Raw genomic sequence first — 22,572 nt, 5'->3', positions numbered from 1 at the left:
TGCGAATCCTGCCATGGCAGATAGTGAAATGTGAATTTAATAAACATCTGGAATTAAAAGTCTAAGGATGACCATGAATCCATTGTTGAGCATCAGGAAAAACCCATCTAGTTTACTAATGTCCTTTGTGCAAGGAAACTGCCATTCTTACCTGGTCTGACCCATATGTGACTCCACATCCATTGAAGTTGGACTATGAAACATTTTCTTCTGGAGCAAGGAATTATTTTAGAAAAGTTAAGAAATACATTATCTCAGCACAAAGATTTTAGTTTGAAAGTTCCATACCAGAAGTGCATGGTTTGAACCCTGGAGGGGTTATTCAAAGCTGGTCAATTGTGTGAATAATCCAGAAAAGGAGGTGTCAAACTCTTATGACTGAAATTGAAAAACTGTTGAGTAAAACCTATAGATATGATTGGGAGATGAATTCTCTCTGATGTTTGAACACTGTCAATTCATGGTGTTAGGATAACTGTAATTGTAGTTTTCTTTTCTATTTCAACATCATTCAAATTGAACTATTCTATTTTAACTTATTACTTGTCCAGTAATAACATCCGTCAGAATCATAACTGCCATTATTCAACCTTCTTATTTGCCACTGTGCACTTACGTTGCTTTCATTGGTGAGTTTCAGGACACCAAGGAACCTGTGAATCCAGAGTGAAATTGTAAAAGCTATAATTGATTGATAATGTTGAATTTAGGATGTGTGTGTATGTTAGGAGTGGGGAGGTTACATGCATGCAGCCTGGTAAACAGCAGTTATATGTGAGAGCAGTTACAGTCAGCTTCCGAAATGGCTGCTAATTTCCACAGTTTGAAGCTGCAGCCTCTCACACCAACCTTCTTCACCTTTGAAGCTTTCTTAAAGCTTTTAGCTAAATCAGCTATGCTTTCTACAGTAGTGGCTACATTTCACAACAACAAAAAAGAAACAATGCAATACTGGAAACTTGAAATAGAGAAAAAAAACTGAAAATGCAGGTCAGGAAGCATTTCTACGACCTCTCTAAAGTGCACAAGCCGGAAGTCCCCCTCAGACCCATAGTCTCCCTACCAGGCGCTCCATCACACAAATTAGCCAGAGAACTACAAAGAAGACTCAAGCACCTAGTCAACAAATCACCCCACTCCATCCACTCAGCCCAAAAATTCCTCAACTCCATCAAAGGCATAAAGATAGAGGACGAAGAGACCATGATATCGTTTGATGTCACCACCCTTTTCACATACCACTAGCAAGGGAAACAATGACAACACTACTTGAACAAGAACACGACCCCAGTGAAACCATCTCCAAGGACAACATGCTTAAACTATTGGACCTATGCCTGACCACCAACTTCACCTTCAACGGCCAAACGTACAAGCAAATCATCAGGACACCCATGGGAACGCTTATCTCCGGACTCATAGCAGAAGCAGTGATGTAAAGACTGGAAAGGACTGCCCTTCCGCAAATCCAACTTAAACTATGGATACGCTATGTAGACGACACCTTTGTCATCATTAAACGGACCAAATTAGAAGATACACAAAAACTCATAAACAACACCCTCACTGGAATAAAATTCACCAGACAGGAGAAGAAGAACAAACCACTCCCATTCCTGGACGTCATGGTAGAGCACAAGACAAATGGGGAACTGCAAACGAAAGTACACCATAAAGCTACACACACAGACCAGGTATTGAACTTCAATAGTAACCATTCCAGCACACACAAACGAAGCTGTGTGCAAATGCTATTTAAAAGGGCAACAACACACTGCAGCAACATGGAACTACGCCAAGAGGAGGAGGAATACCTCTTCCAAGTGTTCAAGGATAATGGATATCCAAAGAACTGGGTCAGGAAATGCCTACAGGAACAGCATCAGAAATATTCTACACGCCCCGATACACTCATCACACTACCCTACATCAGGAACACGTCAGAACTCACCACAAGACTTCTACGACCGCTGGGCATCAGAGTGGCACACAAACCCACATCAACCCTGTGACAAGTGCTCATCCAAACTAAAGACCCACTCCCCACCGTGGACAAGACCAATGTCATTTACAAGATCCCCTGCAGAGGCTGCGAGAAACACTACATCGGACAAACAGGAAGGAAACTAACAACAAGAGTACATGAACACCAACTGGCTACAAAAAGACACGATCAATACTCACTCATCTCAATCCACATGGACAAGGAGAACCACGACTTTGACTGGGACAACACCAAGATCCTGGGACAACAACAAGATCCTGGGACAGGCTAGGCAGAGACAAGCACGAGAATTCCTGGAAGCATGGCACTCCACGAAGCAGGCTATTAATAAACACATTGAACTCGATCCCATATACATTCCACTATGGAGGAAACTCGGAAGTGAGGCAACCCATCGCAACGGACCCCAGAGTTTAAAAACCAGGCGGGAAAACATACTGACGCTTCATCAGAGGCTGCACTGAGGATGTTACCCAGCACGGTAACGAAACGTCTGCAGAACAACAAAACAGCTCGGCGAGCCAACCAACCTCAAGCATTTATGGAGACAGCAGAGAACAGAACTGGTCTGATGAACAGTTATCGATCAGAAACATTAATTCTGTTTGCAGATACTGAAAAAAATCTGTGAACTTGCAGCATTTTATATTTTTACTGCAAACTATACAAGTTCTTAAGTTGCTGGAAGGCACTTTGGAAGCTCCGAGATCATTAGAGGAACCATTGGTACAGAAGTTTATTCTTTAATACATTCTCCCATTGTTATTCATGATACTTCACTCCTTTTACTTGTACTTTCTTTACTTTCATTGAGAAACCAAAGAAAGAACTCGTGTAATTTTTTTTATAACTTCATGATGCCTCTACAGGCAATGAAATAGTTTTGACATGGCCTTTCAGTTGTAATGTTACAAATATATCAATATGTGCAAAGCAAGATCCCACATGCAGAAATGAAATAAATGACCACACAACCTGTGTACTGATGATTTCTGCGAGAGAAAAACCAGCCAGGAGAACACCCTTCTGATCTTTGAATAGTATTGTGCTTTCCTTTTTAAAAAGCAGCCTGGGGTTCAGTTTACGTCACCTCCAAAAGAAATAATCTCTGATCACTCATTTAATGTTATCCTAGGTAATATCTATAGATCGGGTCTTGAATCAATGACCAATTAATTCAAGGATGAGTGTACCAGTACTTAGCCACAGTTGACTGTTCTCAATATATTGCAGGCCAATTGTTCAAGCCCGATACTGTAAAGGCATTACTTCCTGTCTGTGGTAAATGTTGAATGGTGAATGGTTGTCACATAACTTAGTAACCCCACAAATTGGCTAAGATTTGGGTGGATAAGCACCTGTTGGAGGGTAGTCAGATGCTAAGGAAGAAAATGTCATCAAAAAAGCAGATCAGCTGATTCTGGACTTAGTTTGTTGAATCCATTACCTCTAAGCTGTAAAGAAACTAAAACATATCGACTCTACATGTGTTTAAACTGAGATAATGATGCCTACACAAGAAAAGGTGGCACAAGAAAGATACAAAGGGGCAGTTTGAGCAGAAAAATAGGTGGGAGCAGGCTTGTGACAAGCATTAAAGCTCCTTTACCCAGGTTCAAGTCCCACTGGCTGCAGAGGTGGACTAATTGGGTCTGTTAGTGCTCTGCAAATTTGATGCAAGGTCAAAGATCAAATCTGATCATAATTTCTGAATGACTCTCCTCCATATTGCAGACCTCCAAAACAAGCAACAGGAAGATTTCTGAAGGGTTTCTCCATCTATTATTATTGAAGTCAGATGTCGCACAACACTAGGTTATAGTCCAACAGATTTATCTGAAATCACAAGCTTTTGGAGGGTAGCCCCTTCGTCAGATGAAGTGAGCTTGACGAAGGGGCTACGCTCCAAAAGCCTGTGATTTCAAATAAGCCTGTTGAACTATAACCTGGTGTACTGTGACTTCCGACTTGGTCCACCCCAACCCAAAACTGGCACCTCCACATCATATTATAATAGAAACACAGCAAATGTGTTAGAAGAATGAGAAAGATGACACAAGAACTGAAAATTTATCACAGCCAAAACAAATTGAATCGGACATACTCATTTTCTCTTAAAAAGACTGATATGATTGAAGTTTTTACAATAATTAAGGGGTTTCATAGAATAGGTAGAGGCTGTTTCCAGTTGTGAGGGACCACGCAAACAAGGCAGACACAAATAAATCCAATAAAAGAAATTAAAACAAACTGGTTGACCTGTAGAATGCTTAAAATATAGAAGTCGCTGCAGCCAGAAAGTCGTTAAGAGGAATCTCAACAAATACACGAGGAAGAAAAAAATAGAAGCATATAAGAATAAATAAAATAACAATACAGACTATAATAGTTCAAATCCTTGACTTAAATGGAATATAGAATTAGGAGTTCCAATAATGATGCTGATATTTCTAAAAATATGTCCAGAGAATTTTTTTCAAAAATATGCAGAGTATTTGCTCAAACTGCATCACAGTAAATTACATATTTACTTAAAAATGCTCTTGCTTATTTAAAAGGGAGGATTTCAGTATCACTGCCTCACATTAAAAAAAGGCATAGTGCAAAGGAGCTTTGTTCTTCAACAACAACTACCTTGAGAAAACTCACAAGCAAAAATAAAAGGAAAATCAATAATTTTGTTAAATTTTAATAATCCTGCAAACCCACAAATATAAGCACTAATGTTCTGAGTTGAAATGACAGTTAGTTGTGTTTCTATGGAAACGTAGTGCAACCAGTAACAAGTTTTGACTTGTAGCAGGACAAAGACATGAACGGAAAGACATTCTATACTTACACCATGAGGGAAAAGGCATCACTGAACTTCAGAAAAATCAATTGTGTGCAATAAAGTTCAACACCATAATATATTTTAATTTGTTCCATCTCATAAGATTTAGCATTATTGATTTTTTATTGGTGTGGTTTTTCCTACATTTAAAAAAAATCAAAATGAATATTGTACTTTCCCTGAATTAAATGAAGCTTTCACAGGTTTGATTTTATAGTAGTGTAATAAAATTGTCATTTGTAGTGGACCTTAGAAAATCTTTCATTTGGCAATGGAAATAAAACTGACCCGACCCCTTCAAATGGTTCTAAGCAGCAATGATTTAATTAACCCGAGAAGAGACAAAAGCGTTTTTTTTTATTTCATACTTAAATTACTTTTGTTAGGATAGTTTAGGAAATGCCTAAATTGGCATATGACCAGGTGACTGCCAACACATATTCTCTTATTGAAAGCAATGCCAGGAGCAACATGGATAAGATAAATATTACAGAACATTAAAAGAGGGCTGGTGGAAGTTGGGGGGGGATGGGTAACTGTCATTTCTTCACAGTGTAGATGCTACGCAGTTGGACCCTGCCTGGGAAGTCTAGAATCAGGGGTAACGGTCTTAGAATAAGGATCAGTTATTTAGAACTGAGATGCAGAGCAATTTCTTCACTCAGAATTGTGAAACTTTCTACTTCTCTCTCTCAGAGATCTGTGAACACTCAGTTGAGTACCTTCAAAGCAGAGATGATAGATGTTTACATTTAAGAGAATCAAGGAATTCTGCAACTTGGAAAGCTGTAGATGAGATAAATGATCAGCTATGAGATCAGTCTTGAGGAGCCCAATGGCCTATTCCAGAAATAGTTCTACTGCTGCTCCCACTCCCACTCATTTTTACCTTTTTTATGCCCAAGTTTTTATCCAATTCATTTTGAACACTAGTTCCATCTGTATCCACCTCAATATCAGGAGTACGTTCCAAATCCGAACCACATTTAAGTTAGAGATTTCCTTGTGCTGCTTCTGGCTCTTTTGTCAATCAATTCAAGTGAAGAGAAATCTGATTGGTAATCTTTCAGCCATCAGAAACAATTGCTATTTATTCTATCCATTTCCTTCATAACTTTATATTCTGCCATCAAATTACCTGCGGACTTTTAGCTGTTAGAAGCATAATCTCAGCTTCTCCACAAATATTCATTTCTGGAGTCATTTTAGCAAATGCCTTTTGAACCCTCTGGCATTCAGAATTAGAAACAGTAGTCACAATGGGGTTGGAATATTTTATATAGTTCAGTAAAACTTGAGTTTTCTACTTTATTCCTCTATTCAGTCCAGTTAAAGCTCAGATTTCAGTATAATACACTTTACTACCATGATTTTGTCAGACAATTGCACACAACTTGGTTGTACACATTATGAAGCCAGCTCTGCTTCTTTGAACTTGACCTTATATTCAGTTAAATGTTTTCCAGTGGTTCCTGAGATTTTCTTCAGGGCGATTTGATAATTTTATTCTGATGGACAATACTGACCCTACTATGACCAAGGGCTGAAGACATGCCTCCAGTGATTAGCACCACCAAGATCACCCTCTCTCAGGCCTTATACTTACATCATTTGGACTGTAACTGCTAATGTTTACATTAAATGAATGAATAAGAAAAGAAATCCAGTTTAATGATTTTGGCAGTGACAATGCAATTCTGTCTTTTTTCTAAAGGACAAACACAGACCTCTAACTACCATCAACAGCTATCTACCCTGTGTTATGTTGCTCTTCATACATGACGACTGGGTCATTGATAGTGCTGTCAAGTGGCACTTGCTTGGGAATAACCTGATCACTGATGCTCAATTCAGATCTGCCAGGGCCACTCAGGTCCTGACCTGATTAAATTCTTGGTCTGAGCATGGACAAAAGAACTGAACTTCGGAGGGGAAGTGATAGGAACTGTCTTGACATCAAGGCAGCATTTAGCCAAATGAGGCTCCAAGAAGCACTTGCAAAACAGGAGTCAAGCAAGAAAGGAGTCACTGATAATCTTGATTCTTGGGAACAAGTTGGCTCACGCAGATCAACTGTCAATGGAATAAAATTTAGTAAACAGGGGTCATTGCATCAAAAAGTAGGATGACAGTGGAAAAGGCCAATGGACATTCCAGAGTAAGACTAATTAATTGGGGACAGCCGACTTCACTGGGGTAAGATAGACCAGAGTCACAGATTGGCTGGTAAAACCGAAGCTGAACAATGGGCTACTTTCAAAGGAGAGATGGTTTGTATACAATCAAGGTATATTCGCTGAAATGGAAAAGTAGGGCAAATTAATTCTGGATGAAAAAGGTGATAGAAATTAAGATAAAGAAGAAAGCATGTGCTTATAACAGGTATCAGGTTGAAAACATAATTGAGAAACATGTTGGGTACAAACTATTCAGACAGAAGGTGACAAAGCAAATAGGAGAAGAGAAAAGGGATTACAACAGGAGACTGGCAACTAACACAAGATGGAGATTCTGAAGGCACATAAACAGTAAAAGAGAAAAGGGACAGGAATGGTGGCTCAGTGGTCAGCACTGCTGCCTCACAGCGTCAGGGATCTGGGTTTGATTCCCGACTTATATGACTGTCTGTGTGGAGTCTGCACACTCTCCCTGTCCCTGTATGGATTTCTGCTAGGTGCTCTGATTTCTTCCCAAAGTCCAAAGATGTGCAGATTAGCTAGGTTAGTCATAGTAAAGTGCCTGAATATGGGAATAGGGTGGGATGCTCTTTGGAGGGTAAATGCAGATTTGATGGGCTGACTGGCCTCTTTTCACACTGTAGGGATTCTATGACAGGGAACAATAAAAGGGATCTGCACACGGAGACAAGGGCATGGCTGATGTATTACATTAATACTTTTCATTTGTCTTTACTAAGGAAGGAGATGCTGGCCAGGTCATGGCAATTTACTATTACGAGGGGGCATAATTTTAAGGTGATTGGAGGAAGGTATAGGGGAGGTGTCAGAGGTAGGTTCTTCACACAGAGAGTGGTGGGCGTGTGGAATACACTGCTGGCAGTGGTAGTGGAGTCAGATACTTTAAAGACTTTTAAACGACTCTTGGATAGGCACATGGAGGATTGTAAAATGTAGGGTATGCAGGGTAGATTGACCTTAGTAGGATAATAGGTCGGAAAACATTGTGGGCCGAAGGGCCTGTACCGTGCTGTACTGCTCTATGTTCAATGTTCTATGATACCCTGTTACTAGAAACACTCAAGATAGATGATGATGATGATGTTTTGGGTAATAAATGCTGGCCTTGCAAGTGAAGCCCACATTGTGTGAAAGAACCAGAAGAAAAATCACATACTAGCAAAATAAAAGTGGAGAGTTTCTTTTAGTTGTTTCATATAGAACTTCAGTATTATTTTCAGAGAGCAATTCTCAAATACCCAAACAGTCTCACATCTTGCAACATGCACATGAAATGCATACAAAGCAGTAAATAGAATTCATACTGTAGATGCTAGGTACTTGCATCTTTCACAATGCATTTTCCATGTTTTCATATTTTTGTATCATTTTTAAAGTCTTTCAACATCAGAAGATATGATTATTTTATCCATATGTCATTGCAGAAATATTCTTCTTTCTGTAGCTTCGTTCATAGCTGTTTACAATGACAGCTTCACGGCAATTCCACACATTTGTGATCAGTTCTGGTTACAATTGTCAAATGCCCATCATTCCTACGTCCTTTGAAAATAACAGGCAAGCAAAAAGATTGCACAAAATTTACAAGGCTTTATTAATTGTACCTCTGAAGCAGGATCTCCAAACTGCAATTGGCAAGACTCCAAGCTCAAGCATGAAAATCCACAATCCAAACTAAGGAACCAACTTGATCCTATTCTCATTTAATGCCTAATTTGTTGGTCGCTCATTTCAATTCTGTGTGTGGAAACTTAAAAAGTGTTGACTTTACAAACAAAGGATTTGGCTTGCTTTATGTTTGTAACTCTACATTATACTTATTCTAACACCCTTATATCCTTCCTAAGGCGAGGTGCCCAGTATTGTTCACTATACTCCAGGCGTTGTCTAACCAAAGTTTTGTACAGATGAAGAATGATTTTAACTATTTGCATTCTGATTTTCTGAATATAAACAGCACATTTCAATAACTATTTAAATTGTCTCTTGCACCTGTTCTTGACATTATAATGATTCATGCATTTGGACACAAAGTTCCCTCTTAGCTGTGCAGCTAACTACGCAGGTCACACATACATCAGCCCTTTAAATTATTACAAGGAAATTTAAAGAGCCTGTGCACTTAAATAAGTTGGCTTTGCACTACGAATAAGACATTATATGGAACAATATTTGGACCTGCACCCCCATGAGTTACTGTGGACTGCCACTGTTTCTGGCTTTGCACCATTTACAAAGCTGCCTACTCTACCCGTTTTAGACCCAAAATGGACGAACTCACATTTTTCTACATGAAACTTGATATTGCCCAATCATTTTATCTATGAATATCTCTTGAAATTTTACTCTGCATCTACACTATTATAATGCGACCTGTGAGGATCGTGAGGCACAGTGGTATTATCTCTACCACAGGGCCAAATGGTCCGGGTTCAAGACACACCTTTCCCGGTGATGTATCATGACATTCCTGAACAGGTCAATTAAAATAACTGCAAATTTGCCTTTCTTCGTGATACTGGCATATTTGGCTTACCAATCAACAATTTCAAGTCTTTAATAAATACACTGAATAACTGAGGTTCCAAGCAGATCCTTATAAATTACCACTCACTACATTCTAACAATTCGAGTGTCTTCCTATTATCCCTCCTTGTAATTAATCTCATTCAGATTAATAGTGCATCTTCAATTCCTTGGGCTTGAAATTAATTTAATTTTCCTCGAAAGAGAGTTCACCAAATATCTTTTGGAAATGCACAGAAATACAACAGGTATAAAGCACCGTTAATGTACAAGCACTGCAAGGAACTTCCACAGGTTTACAGAACAAGATATGAAACCAAAATGCATAAGGCAATGTTAGGTCAGATGATGACCAAGACCTTAGTCAAAAAGCTAGAATTATCATTTTAAACAGGGAAAGTGAGTTCCAGAGGCATTTGTATCCATTCTCCATGCATTACTCTGGTCACTTCTTCAAAAAAGTTAATCAGGTTACTTAGACACAAACTACCCTTACTACAAAATAGAAACAGAAGTATCTTTCCATTGCATTCTTTGCAATTTTAATTTGAATTTAGGATGGGGTGGGATGGATAGTCATCACCTGCAACCATTGGTACCCATACTAAACATTAACCAGAGCTCAACCAGAGGAATATGGGCTGAGGTCCAAACTCAACCTCTCAAACAAAGGAATTACTGTCACCACTGTGCTAATGGTCATTCCATCCAGAAACAAATACCCTGCTGGATGTCAACACAACATTTAGAGACCGCGTTATAGTCTCCGTCACTAGGAGTACAGGATTTATTAGAGGCAGGATTACTACCGATAAGCAAATGGCCAATTCAAAACATCAAGACCCTTAAAAAGATCCATTCAGTTCTCCTTAAATTTTACTCCATTTCGTAAAAGAAGATAAATCTAAACTGCACACTTCTCAGGATAAGTCATCAGAACGTTTTCACTCAGAGGGTTGAAAGTCTTCAGAATTATTCACCAAAAAGGTTGTAAGTGTTCCATAATTGCATATATTTAAGGTTGACAGACTTTTGGTTTCTTAGAAAACAGAGAAATGTGTCGAGTGGTCAAGTGGAGGTGAGTCAGAAGATTAACCATGATTAAGGAGCAGTTTAAAAGGCCATAAATTCTTATTCTGCTCCTATTTCTTATTTTATTTTATTTTCCACAGAACTGAATTCTGTGGGCAAAGCCCAGAAATCAATTGGAGATTGGAATCTGCCATCTCAATTTAGCTGAACCAAATAAGATTTCCAGATTTCACGTCTCTTAACCACTGTGGATGAGATGCAAATTCAGCTACATTTAAAGAGACAGTGCATTAATACAAATTGAAAGCATTAAGGATGGATAGTAGGTATAGAGAAAGGGTTGCACCACATTTAATAATGCGTTTCTGAAATCACCACTGGATACAAGGTGAAGCAGAAGGGTCATACATTTCCCCAGCAATCAGATAAAGATCACTAACAAAAACAGAAGTTGTTGGAAAAGCTCAGCAGGCCTGGCAGCATTTGTGAAGAGAAATGCTCAGAACTGCTCTGAGGAAGCGTCACTGCACCCGAACGTTAACTCCGATTTCTCTTCACAGATGCTGCCAGACCTGCTGAGCTTCTCCAACAACTTCTGTTTTTGTTAGTGATTTTTCGGATAAAGATCACTGTCGTTCTCAGCAAGAAGGTGTGGTCGGAGGTTGCTGAGAAGGTGGTGGAGCAGCAATGTTGTACTCAGGTGTTGAATGCAATTTAGAAAATGGTTTGAAGATCTAAATAGGTCAGGAAAAGAGAACATATTTGTTGGTTCAACTACATCTTATGCTTTAAACCAGTTCACATTCCTTCCTGTTGCCTTGCCAAGTTCTCCATCACATCATTCTTCAAACCCAATCAATTTTTAAAACTAGTTTTCACTTTCTCAGCGTTTAATCTCCTTCATCCACTATTGCAACTCACTCCTTATTCAATGTGTTGTGCTCACGAAGAACTGATAGGTCGCAATTGCCAGTGCAGTGCTGGTGTGGATGCTAATTGTGTTTGCACTAATATAGAACACTTACGCTATGTTTAACCTACCTCGGATTCGTCTGTTGATCCTTCGTAGCTTTCAGTCACCTGTAATAGACAGGCAGATTAGGATTAGAGTGTAGAATTTAGAATGGAATAGGCTCTTACTCAAAAAGGAATAATGCAATAGAAAATCAGATAAAAAAGTAAAATGGGATTGGAGTATACCAGCCTAGCACGATGGGCTGAATTGTTTCCCTTTTGCGCTGTAAATTCCAAATCTTTTTCAATGTTACATATTAGTTCCCAGTTGAGAAGGTTTAATTGAGAAACATTTTTAATATTAAATAATATCTATTTATCTAGAGCGATTTAGAATTTATCTGACAATTGGAAGATAAAGGTGAACTGCCTTGTTCAGTTCAGTGGCTTGTTGGGTGACAGGCGTATTAACTTCAAACATGTTGAGTGACTGAAGCATAAATAGATCCAAATTCATTTCTTGGTACTTCTTTGAGGTATCCTGTCAAAATGTTGCCAAAGCAAAATTAAGGAATACAGGGAGTAGGCCCTTGAGGCTGTTCCGCTATTCATAAGGTCACGACTGATCTGATATTGCAGTTAAGGTCACATTCTTGCCAACCATTACCCTAGACTCATTTGCAAATCCAAAACCTAACAGAGTCTTCAACATAACCAATGACATCAGTTCTGAGGAAGGGTCACTCAACCCAAAACATTAACTCTGATTTCTCTCCACACATGCTGTCAGACCTGCCAAGCTTTTCCAGCAAGTTCTGTTTTTGTTTCTGACTTACAGCATCCACAGTTCCTTCAGTTTTTATTTAGCCCAAACTTCTTGTTGGGAAGGGAATTCCAAAGACTTAAAACACTCTAACAGTAGAAATTCTTCATCTCCATCGTAAATAGAAGACTTCTTATTGTGAAATTACACCCTATTGTTCTAGATTACCCACAAGTGTAAACATCGTCTCAGCATCTATACTGTCAAGTCTCCTGAGAATCTTAAAAGTTCCAATAAGATTACTTCCTCCTGTTCTTGAACTCCAATGAATACAGACACAATCTGCTTAACGTTTCCTCATGAGACAAACTTTTCATCCCAGGAATCAGCCTAGTGAGCCTACTCTGAACGGCCTCCAGTGCAAGCATATCGCACCTTAGGTAAGGAGATAAAAACTGCAGACAGTACTCTACGTGATATCACCAATGGGAGTTGTAGCGGGATTTCCAGATTGGAAATTCCATTTCCCTTTCAATACAGGCCAACATTCAATTTTACATCCTGATCATTTGCTGAATGTGCATGCTAACAGTTTTTTTTGACACAGAGACAACCAAGTCCCTCTATACCACAGCACTCTGCCATCTACCTCCATTTGAATAATACTCTACTTTTCTATTCTCCCTGTCAAGTGGAAAACCTCAATTTTCCAACATTATACTTCATTTGTCAAACTTTATCCCATTCATTTAACATATCCATATTCCTTTTCAAATTCTGCAAGCTCCTCACAACATGCTTACTGTTTATCTTTATATAATAAGCAAATATGGTTACAACACAGTTGGTCCTTTCACCCAATTTTTTGTTCTTTATTCATTCATGGGAAGAAGGCGTTGCTGGTTAGGCAGCATTTATTGCCCATCTCTAATTGTCCAGAGGGCTGTTCAGAGTCAACCACATTGCTGTGCGTCTGGAGTCACGTGTAGGCCAGACCAGGTAAGGATGGCAGTTCCCTAAAGAACATTAGTGAACCAGATGGGTTTTTCCGACAATTGACAATGGTTTCATGGTCATCATTAGATTCTTAATTCCAGATATTTCATTGAATTCAAATTCCACCACCTGCCGTGGTGGGATTCAAAGCCGGGTCCCCAGAACATAATCCAGAGACCCAGATAAACAGTCCAGCGACAATACCACCAGGCCATCGCCTCCCCCTAATTCCTTAATCAGGAATTCCTTAATCAGATCATAAATAGGGGAGGTCCCAGCAATAATTCCTGTGGCACTCCACTAGTTATAGTTTGTCATTCTGAAAACAACCCATTTATCACAATTTTGTTTGTTAGCCAGTTCTCTCTCCATACTAATATATGACTTCCCAGACAACAAACTCTTATCTGGAACAAAAACAGAAGTTGCTGGTAAAGCTCAACAGGTCTGGCAGCACCTGTGAAGAAAAAAATCCAGAGTTAACGTTTCGAATCCGGTGACCCTTCCTCAGAACACTTTTTTTAAAACTCTTATCTTGTACAGCAACCTTTTATGTGAAACCTTATTTGATGTCTTTTGAAAATTGAAATATACTACATCATTAAATTATACAGCAAACTTTTTATTAACTGGCATCTATGGAACCAGGAGTGAACCAGTTGATCAAATATTCTAGTTGATCAAGCACACCACATAATTAATGTAAAAACTCACACTGAGTAATAGAAACGTAATGCAGGGGATATCACTTTTTAAAAAATGCAACTTTTCTTTAAATAAAATTCACTGACAAAGAGCCTTCTCACTGGCACCTTCAACTGACTACTCGGGCATTGCTATAATACAGTAAACTTCCAGTATTTCAGGTATATACTTTTTTGCTGGTTTATCGAGAGTGCCAGTTCATAAGGTGCCAGGTAAAACAAAGTTTACGGTACTACATCAATTTCGCTTTAACACTGCTGTGAAAAAGACATTTCCTTGCACAAATCAGAAAATCTCACAAGATTACATATTCAAGGGGAAAATAAGCATTTATACTTCATGAGAGGAGAGAGCTGGTTGATTGACAAGTGGAGTCTGTTTGTGAAGTTGCCATGGAGAACGCACTTGTTAGTACTGATTGACAGTTAACTGCCAATTTTGTTAAATTTTAAATCAGGCAAGTTGACTCAGATGTTGGAGTTATACCTGACACGTAGGAAGACGGTTGTGGCAGTCAATCATCTCAACTCCAGGTCTTCTCTGTAGGATTTCCTCAGGGTAGTGCCTAGGTCCAACCATCTTCAGCTGCTTCATCAATGACCTTCCCTCCATCATAAGTTCAGAAGTGAGGATGCTTGACAATGATTGCACAATGCTCAGCACCATTTGTGACTCCTCAGATACTGAAGCAGCCCATGTTCAAGTGCAACAAGCTCTGGACAATATCTAGACCTGGGCTGACAAGTGGCAAGTAACATTCACACCACACAAAATGCCAGGCTATGACCATCACCAATAAGAGACAATCTAACCACCGACCCATGACATTCAATGGTGTTACCATCACTGAATCCCCTACTATCAACATCCTGGGGGCTATCATTGACCAGAAACTCAACTGGACTCACCACATAAACATAGTGACAACAAAAGCAGGTCAGAGGCTAGGAATACTGTAGCGAGTAACTCACCTCCTGACTCCCCAAAGCCTGTCCAATATCTACAAGGCTCAAGTCAGGAGTGTAATGGGATACTTCCCACTTGCCTGGATGAGTGCAGCCCCAAAAAAACTCAAGAAGTTTGACACCGTACAGGACAAAGCAGCCCGATGTAGCCCTACATCCACAAGCATCCACTCTATCCACCACTGACACTCAGCAGCAGCAGTGTGTACTATCAACAAGATTACTGCAGAAATTCACGAAAAATCCTCTGACAGCACCTTCTAAATCCATGACCATTTCCAACTAGAAGGACAAGGACAGCAGGCACATGGTGGTGTTTCCGTGTATAAGTTTCACTCCCAACCACTCATCATCCTGACCTGGAATTAGATCACCGTTCCTTTGCTATCACTGGGTCAAAATCCTGGAATTCCCTCCCTCAGGGCATAGTGGGTCAACCTACAACATGTGAACTGCAGCAGCTCAAGAATGCAGTTCACCCCCACCTTCGCAAGGGCAACTAAGATGGGCAATAAATGCAGGCCAGCTATGCACACCCTACAAGTGAATTTAAAAAAAAACTCTGTACCCATTACATCCCAAGCTGGTTCTCTGGTGCAATGGCAGGGACACGAGCACTGTGCCACAAGACCCCTAGTGCAGCGTATATGCTAAGTGCCAATTATCAAGCTGAGTTTGAATGCTATCAAAGCCTTGCTGTACATGGACAAGGACTGCATCAGAATCTGAGTAATAAAAGATGCTAAACATTGTGCAACTATCAGCAAACATCCCCACTTCTGACAGAGTAAGCTTATTGATGAGGCGGTTAATAATAGTTCAGCCAGGACACTGCCCTGAGGAACTCTTACAGCGATATCCAGTGGCTGAGATGATTGACACCCAATAATAACAATCTACTTGATGGTTGTATTTAAAAGGTCCTGATGTAAAATTCTGAAAAAGAAACTTCTGATACTACTTTGCAAGACTAACTGTGTAAAACCTCACAACATATATCTTTACAAATCTATTGCTTAACACTAGGTATGTACTGTATTGGTAATTTCATCAGCATCAGTTTCCAAGGAGTATTTCATAAACTTGAAATTGATGAACTCACAATCGTAAATATTCTGAATATCTACTTCCTCAGCATTCGTGAGAAAACAACATAAGCAAGATACCCTCTCCAAACAAAGGTATGCTAGGTATAAACTACTGCTTCACTATAAATGGGATTGAAGTACATAAAAAAGCGAAGAAGGATCAGAATATGTAAACCACCAGAGGCTAATAGTATTTAGCTTAAACTCCCAAGAGATTGGGGAGAGATTTCAAGCACTGACAATCAGAATCAATGGCCTCTGCAGAGGTGTCAGAAGATTGACAACAAGCTAATTTAACTCATGTTCAGACTGAGTAACAAAACAGAGAGATACCGCTGATATTAGCATTTCTTTCAGTCAATTGCAAATAACAGAATCAATTATCAGGAATAAGTTGAAGGACTATCTTTTTGACAATAAGCCAAGTGAAAATGGAATCAGTAAGCATGATCCAGCCTGACCAAAGTGAGCTCGTGCAAGTAAGTAACAATGTCAGTGGATTGTGGGAAACCATGTGATGTGACATTTCACAATTTCCAAAAAGCTACTGATGAAGTTCCAAAAGAAAGTCTGTTAAGTCCTTTACTTCAATTTGTTCCTATTGTAATTAACTCCACACTCTTACAATTCTTTGAGTAAAGAAGTTTATTTTGAATTCCCAACTTGATTTCTTGGTGACTATTTTACATTGGCAGCTTCTGGTAATACTTTTTCTCCACAAGGGAAACTGCTTCTTTATAAACTGTTTTCATAATTTTAAAGGCCTCTATTAGGACATCCATGAGCCTTCTTTCTTCAAGGAGAGAAGAGATGCGGTCTCTTAATCTATTCCCAATATTTATACCCACACATTTCCGGTATTGTCCTTTTAAATCTTCTCTGCATCTTGTCCATCCTATCTATAGCCATTTTATAATATGGTGGCCAGACCGAAAACAGTAGTCGTGAGTCTGGTCTAACCAAAGTTTTATGAAGGTTTAGCAGAATCTTCCTACTTTTCAATTCCATTCTTCTAACAACAAAGCACAGCGCTCAACTTGCATCTGGGATTTCACCACTTTGAGTCAGCTACCAGGTTCTACTTGGTGACTTTTGCAGTTAACCAGGAGATATACCATCAAGAGTGGGAGAGCAATCTTTAGGGTAGGGTGGGTGGTCCAGTAAGGACTGAATTTCAGTCTGTTCTGTGTCAGTGGCAGTCCTTTGTTAGCTGTCAGCTGGTGGTGCTCCTTGAGGATGTTTTTCCCCTCAGGATACCAAGTGATTCAATGTCTCTAGACCTATGTTGGGCTCAATGTTCCAGAAATAATCCCCAGGAGCAAAAGATTTAAATAAAGTTCAAAAAGAAAAGCTGTTCCTATTAGTTGATTATGGGGCGAGGACTAGGGACACTGATTTCAGTTTAACAGCAAGAGATCAGAGGTGAGTGTAAAAACCGTTGTTATGCAATGTTATGTTCTATCATCCAAAGGATGGTGGAATTGAAATAGTCAATGATTTCAAAAGGAAATTGGATGGTCACCGGAGGTAAATACCCTGTAGGGATAGAGTAGGTCAGTGGGACTAACTGGATTGCTTTACAGAAATCCAGCATTAACTTTGTGGGCTGAATCCTCTAATTATAAGCTGCGATGACTGTTATTTAGTGTTTTTTAACATGCTGAAATATTCCAAGGCACTTCAGCAGAGTGTGACCGTGCAGAAACTTAGGCCAAGCCAATGAAGCAGTCCTTTCAGATAGGGGGAATGGAGCAGTTCAGAACTGAGGGTCCAAATAGTTGAAGGAAGAGCCACCAAGGATCTGGAGGTGTTGGGACTAGAATTGGAGAAACAACACTCCAGAAATTGAAGGGCTGGAAGAATTTAAAGATGGGGAGATAGAGACAGAAATAGGGAGATTTTAAAATCAAAGCTTTGGCAGACAGGGAGTAGATAGGAAACCAAGTCATTGGATGTTGTATGATTAGGACGTGATGCAAATTATCGTACTGACAGCACTTTAGGGTGAACTAGAAGGACTGAACAGGACATAAATTCTATGTGTTGACCTTAAATTTAAGTAAAATTGCATCTCTACACGTGGCGATTTGAATGTACAGCACCAAAAAGGATAGAAAAAGTGAAGTTTATAAAACCCTAATGTCAACCTGTAGATTCCATTAAACCCATTCTCCCTAGCCAGCACTTTACACCAGCAGCATCTCCCAACCGCAAATACTTTATATAGACACACAGAGCAGCATGTCACCTCTTGGAGAGGCAAAATGAAGCTAATACAGAATTCACTACTATGTTCTAAAATTGGCACAGAGTCCCTTTTTATAATTTATTATGTAGTTGTTTGACGATGGAAATATTAAAATAAGCTGGGAGTGAGCAAGGAGTTGGATTAGTCCAAGTGGCTCATATGGAAGAAAAAAATGACAAATTTAATGCTCAATAGTCTAATCCTGTTCTGGAACATTCAAGGACTCTGTGTTTGATAGGAAGAGCTATCATAAAAATTTTTCAATCATTTACAGAACACTTCATTTCAGACAATAAACACAAAACATATAGGATATTTTGGTGAAAACTATATGATTCGGAAGTATAGTTTCTGTTAAAATAAGTAACTTAACTCCTCAAAGACGAAATATATCCAATCATGATATAGTCTAATGATAAAAATAAAAAAATTCACATCACATCTGCAGAACCCATGATCTGACACAAACATGATGTGGAGGAGGCGGTTTGGGAGATTTAATGTTGAAATAAGAGATATTTCGAACCAAGAGGAATTGCCTGTAAAATATTACATAATTATTTACACATTTTTAAAACAGCACATGACTAAAACTAAGGCTGGAACTGTCACAGAAATTTCAAGAGACAGATTTCCCAGGTGGTTAACAAAGTTTTGTGCGTGGAACTTGCTGACTTTAGCAATTTATAAATGTTGACATATTTGGCAAATTAGGCCAGACATTCACATTGCAAATACTACCAGGGATTATTTACATAGCCAAAGATTTTATTAGTTGAGTTGAGATTTGATGACAGGTCAGAAGACCAAAAATATTAACTCCAATTCTCAGCCATTAGATACTGCTGTCCTATTAGATAAATGAATTCAGAAAATTCTGGAAGTAATCAACTGATACTGTCATAAACCATATCAGTGCTGAAAGAGAAAGCTCTAAAATGTGTTACTATAACATCTTATTTCTGCAATTAAACACATTTTATAGAAGTATACAATGACTGTACTAAATTGAGGAGCACTTTTATTTTGGTTTGCCTATTAAAGAAGAAATATGGTTGAATGCCACCTTGAAATATAGTAAATGCAGCATCCAGTTGCTTGCAATCCTTATAATGAACCAAATAAAAACTGAAAGAACTGCGTATGCTGGAAATCAGAAACAAAAACAGAAACTGCCTTTCTAGCAGTTTTTTTTAATAATGCACCAAATTCCAAATCATTCATTTAATGCCTCGAATGTAGTATCACTTCTCAAAAGAGGTTAAAGTGGTTGGTCCGTTTGAGTCTTAGGCATGGGCTTGGATGGCTGATCTTTATGTTGACACATTGAGTTTTAATTTTGGCTAGAAACAATATCTTTACATGACACTGTAAAAGTTTCATATTGACAAGATTCCTGCTCCCAAAAGATTGTTTAATGCATGATAAACATTCACCATAAAACAGCCCTCACATGATCCATTTCAACCTATCCCTGCAGGATATTAACTCCATCTTCACAACAGCCTAAATAGTTTCCTCATCAAAAAGAGGTCAGTGTCTTGGCCTCAGTTACTTATAGAAGCTTGACTACCCTCAAACTAAATACCTCAATATCTACCGTAAACATGTTCTTCAGAAGTCCTGAATCCTCTGGCCTCTTAGCTTGCTGTCCTGGTACACAGAGTCATACAGCACGGAAACAGACCCTTTAGTCCAACTTGTCCATGCTGACCAGGTTCCCCAAACTCAACTAGCCCCATTTGCTAGTGTTTGGTCCATATCCCTTTAAATCTTTCCTATTCATGTCTCTGTCTTTTAAATGTTGTAATTATACCCACGTCTAACACTTACTCTGGCAGCTCGTTCCATATACACATCACCCTCAGGTCCCTTTTAAATCTTTCCCCTCTCACCTTATATCTATGCCCTCTAGTTTTGGACTCCCCTACTCTTGGAAAAAACCGTGGCTATTCCCCTTATCTATGCCCCTCATAATTTTATAAATCTCAAAAGGTCACCCCTCAACCTCCAACACTCCAGGGGAAAATAGTCCCAGCCTCTCCTTATAACTCAAATGCTGCAGTACCAGCAACATCCTTGTAAATCTTTCCTGCACCTTTTACAGTTTAACAACATCCTTCTTATAGGAGGGCGACCAGAATTGTATGAATCAGAAAGGATTGTTGCATGTTTACTCCTTCTATTTCATTGATTACCTACATAAGGTTGCTACTGGGTTACCTGGCTTTTAAACACGCATTGAAATTCGACAGCAAGTTGTGTACCTCTGAATTCACTCCCTAATCCAAACATTTTCAAACATCTCTGCTAGGTTAGGAAAAGAGAACATTCTAGACATTCTTGAATACCAGCAATCTACTGGAAAACTGTTCCTCAGTCAGGCGGCAATGTGACTTCAAAAAAAAAATCATTTGAATAAACATTCCTTTAAAATACGCCCTTTTTCCCATTTAATTGTAGAACAGCTCATAGTCTGTACAAAATTCAAACCGGAGGAACCCCCCAACCCCTGCTTCATTAAACGATTGCCAGTGGCAGATTTGCAGACAATATCTCACCTTTATATTTACATGTCCCCCTTGTTGCCCAAAAAAAATCCCATGCGCTTCAAAGTAGCATGATCAAATTAAATGCAATTCAGACAGCGGGACAGCTGACCAAAGGCAGGTTGAGAAGAAAACAGAGGTAAAGAGGTGGAAAAGTTTAAGGAAGAGACTGCAAAGTATAGGGCCTTGGTAGCTGAAGGCAAGCCTGCCAATAGTGCAGCAACTAAAATCGGAAATGAATAAGAGATTAACAGCGGAAGGGCATCATAATCTTAAAAGATTCGCAGGTGAAGGAAGCCACAAGAGATATAGCAAGGACACTTATATTAGACACCTATGAAACTTCAGCTAAGCCGTGAGCATATTCGCTAAACAATCCTTGATAGAAAAGTGTAGCAACAATATGCACTCTTACACTTGCTTTCGAATATGTATTTGTTGAAGCGAAGGCAATCCCTGCACATTGCATATTTAGAAATGACATAAGAACAGATTGAAGCGGAAAGCTGAACGAAACCAGTCCTTCAGTAATGTTGTGGGATTTTAGACAGGGACATAGACAACTCCCACAATCTGACAATATCCTGTGGGCCCTCGACCATCCCGGCGATAGGGAGTGCAGCTCGTCGGCTCATGCTCACTGTCATTTCTCTGAGAAGCTGCCCCATGAAAATACACACACTGACCATTAACACGGAGATCCCCTGCCCGCCTGTATTTACCCGCTCCACTTCCGCCATGTTGCTCCTGGCTCCCAGCGTCCTTTCAGAACTGAGGGAGACCGGCGGACGGCGCCTGCGCGGCGGCTGCCGCTGAGGCCGCTGGGAGTTGTAGTCCAGTTTGGTAAAGCCTGTCAGAGAGGACGGAGGGGTTTAAAGAGACCTGGTTCCGAATTCGGTACGTTTCTTTTCCCTTGCACTCTGTAATGTTGAAGTTCAATCACCAGAGAACATCCCCAATATCCACCTCACTCACTGAATATTCGACTGGACACCCCAAAGACATCATCCTGCAGTTTGAGTGCGTACCTATTATTTCCTAACCTCTTGTTTTCTATCTTCTGCCTTATTCCCTATCCTCTGAATAGGTATGTTGTCAATTTTATGTGCCTCAGAGTTACGCAAAGATAACACACGATTTTCAATGTGTGCAAGAGGTTTGATTTACAGAGCTTCATGTTTGTTTCATGCTTACAGCTCTAGCTTTTGACAACTTACAGCAGCTTTGTTTATCTTCTGGATCTGCATCCAGGCTTGACTAATCAAGCACAGTGAACATTAATAGAAGACAGATTCCTCACCAAATGCAAAACAATTGATTACTGTGGATACTTCCAATTCCATCCACTCTTATTTGTGTTAACAGTCTCACATGTGAAACCTTATCAAATGTCTTCTGGAAATCTACACGAGTAACTATAGACTCCCTTATCTATCACTTTAGTTAGGTTCTCAAAATATTGACAATGTTTGCTATACATGCTGTCATCAAGTCTCTGCTGACTCCATTAGTTCATATTTGTTTCTTTGTCCAATCTGTCTTGATCTGAATGGATTCAAAATTCTCGCTTGCCCAATTACCAATGAGCCATCACTTCAGTCTCAGAGTTTATATTGATTACTTTGATTTTAAAATTCTCATCCATCCCTACAAGACTCTGAGAGCTTAATATTCATCCAACTGTAATCATCTGTGCATCTCCACTTTTAG

General features: G+C 39.3%; 1 protein-coding gene across 4 annotated transcripts in view; it reads right to left on the bottom strand.

Annotated features, from left to right (window-relative positions):
- Window positions 1-21,715, bottom strand: part of vps41 (VPS41 subunit of HOPS complex) — a 138,983-nt gene extending 117,268 nt beyond the window's left edge. The window contains exons 1-2 of one of the 4 annotated variants that reach the window (XM_020533969.2): window positions 21,549-21,715; window positions 11,636-11,674 (exon numbers count right to left, since the gene is read on the bottom strand). In XM_020533969.2, the coding sequence (XP_020389558.1) occupies window positions 11,636-11,674; window positions 21,549-21,602 (93 nt within the window). In that variant the 5' untranslated portion in view covers window positions 21,603-21,715. Of the gene's footprint in view, window positions 1-11,635; window positions 11,675-21,277; window positions 21,444-21,548 lie in introns of those variants that run through there. The other 3 variants (XM_020533970.2, XM_048595819.1, XM_048595818.1) reach the window with 3 other exon arrangements.
- Window positions 21,716-22,572: the final 857 nt, after the last annotated feature.

The sequence above is a fragment of the Rhincodon typus genome, chromosome 4, assembly GCF_021869965.1.
Source record: "Rhincodon typus isolate 14 chromosome 4, sRhiTyp1.1, whole genome shotgun sequence".
NCBI lineage: Eukaryota > Metazoa > Chordata > Chondrichthyes > Orectolobiformes > Rhincodontidae > Rhincodon > Rhincodon typus.
The sequence above is the reverse complement of the archived record's forward strand: the minus strand, read 5'-3'. Positions and strand labels throughout refer to the sequence as shown.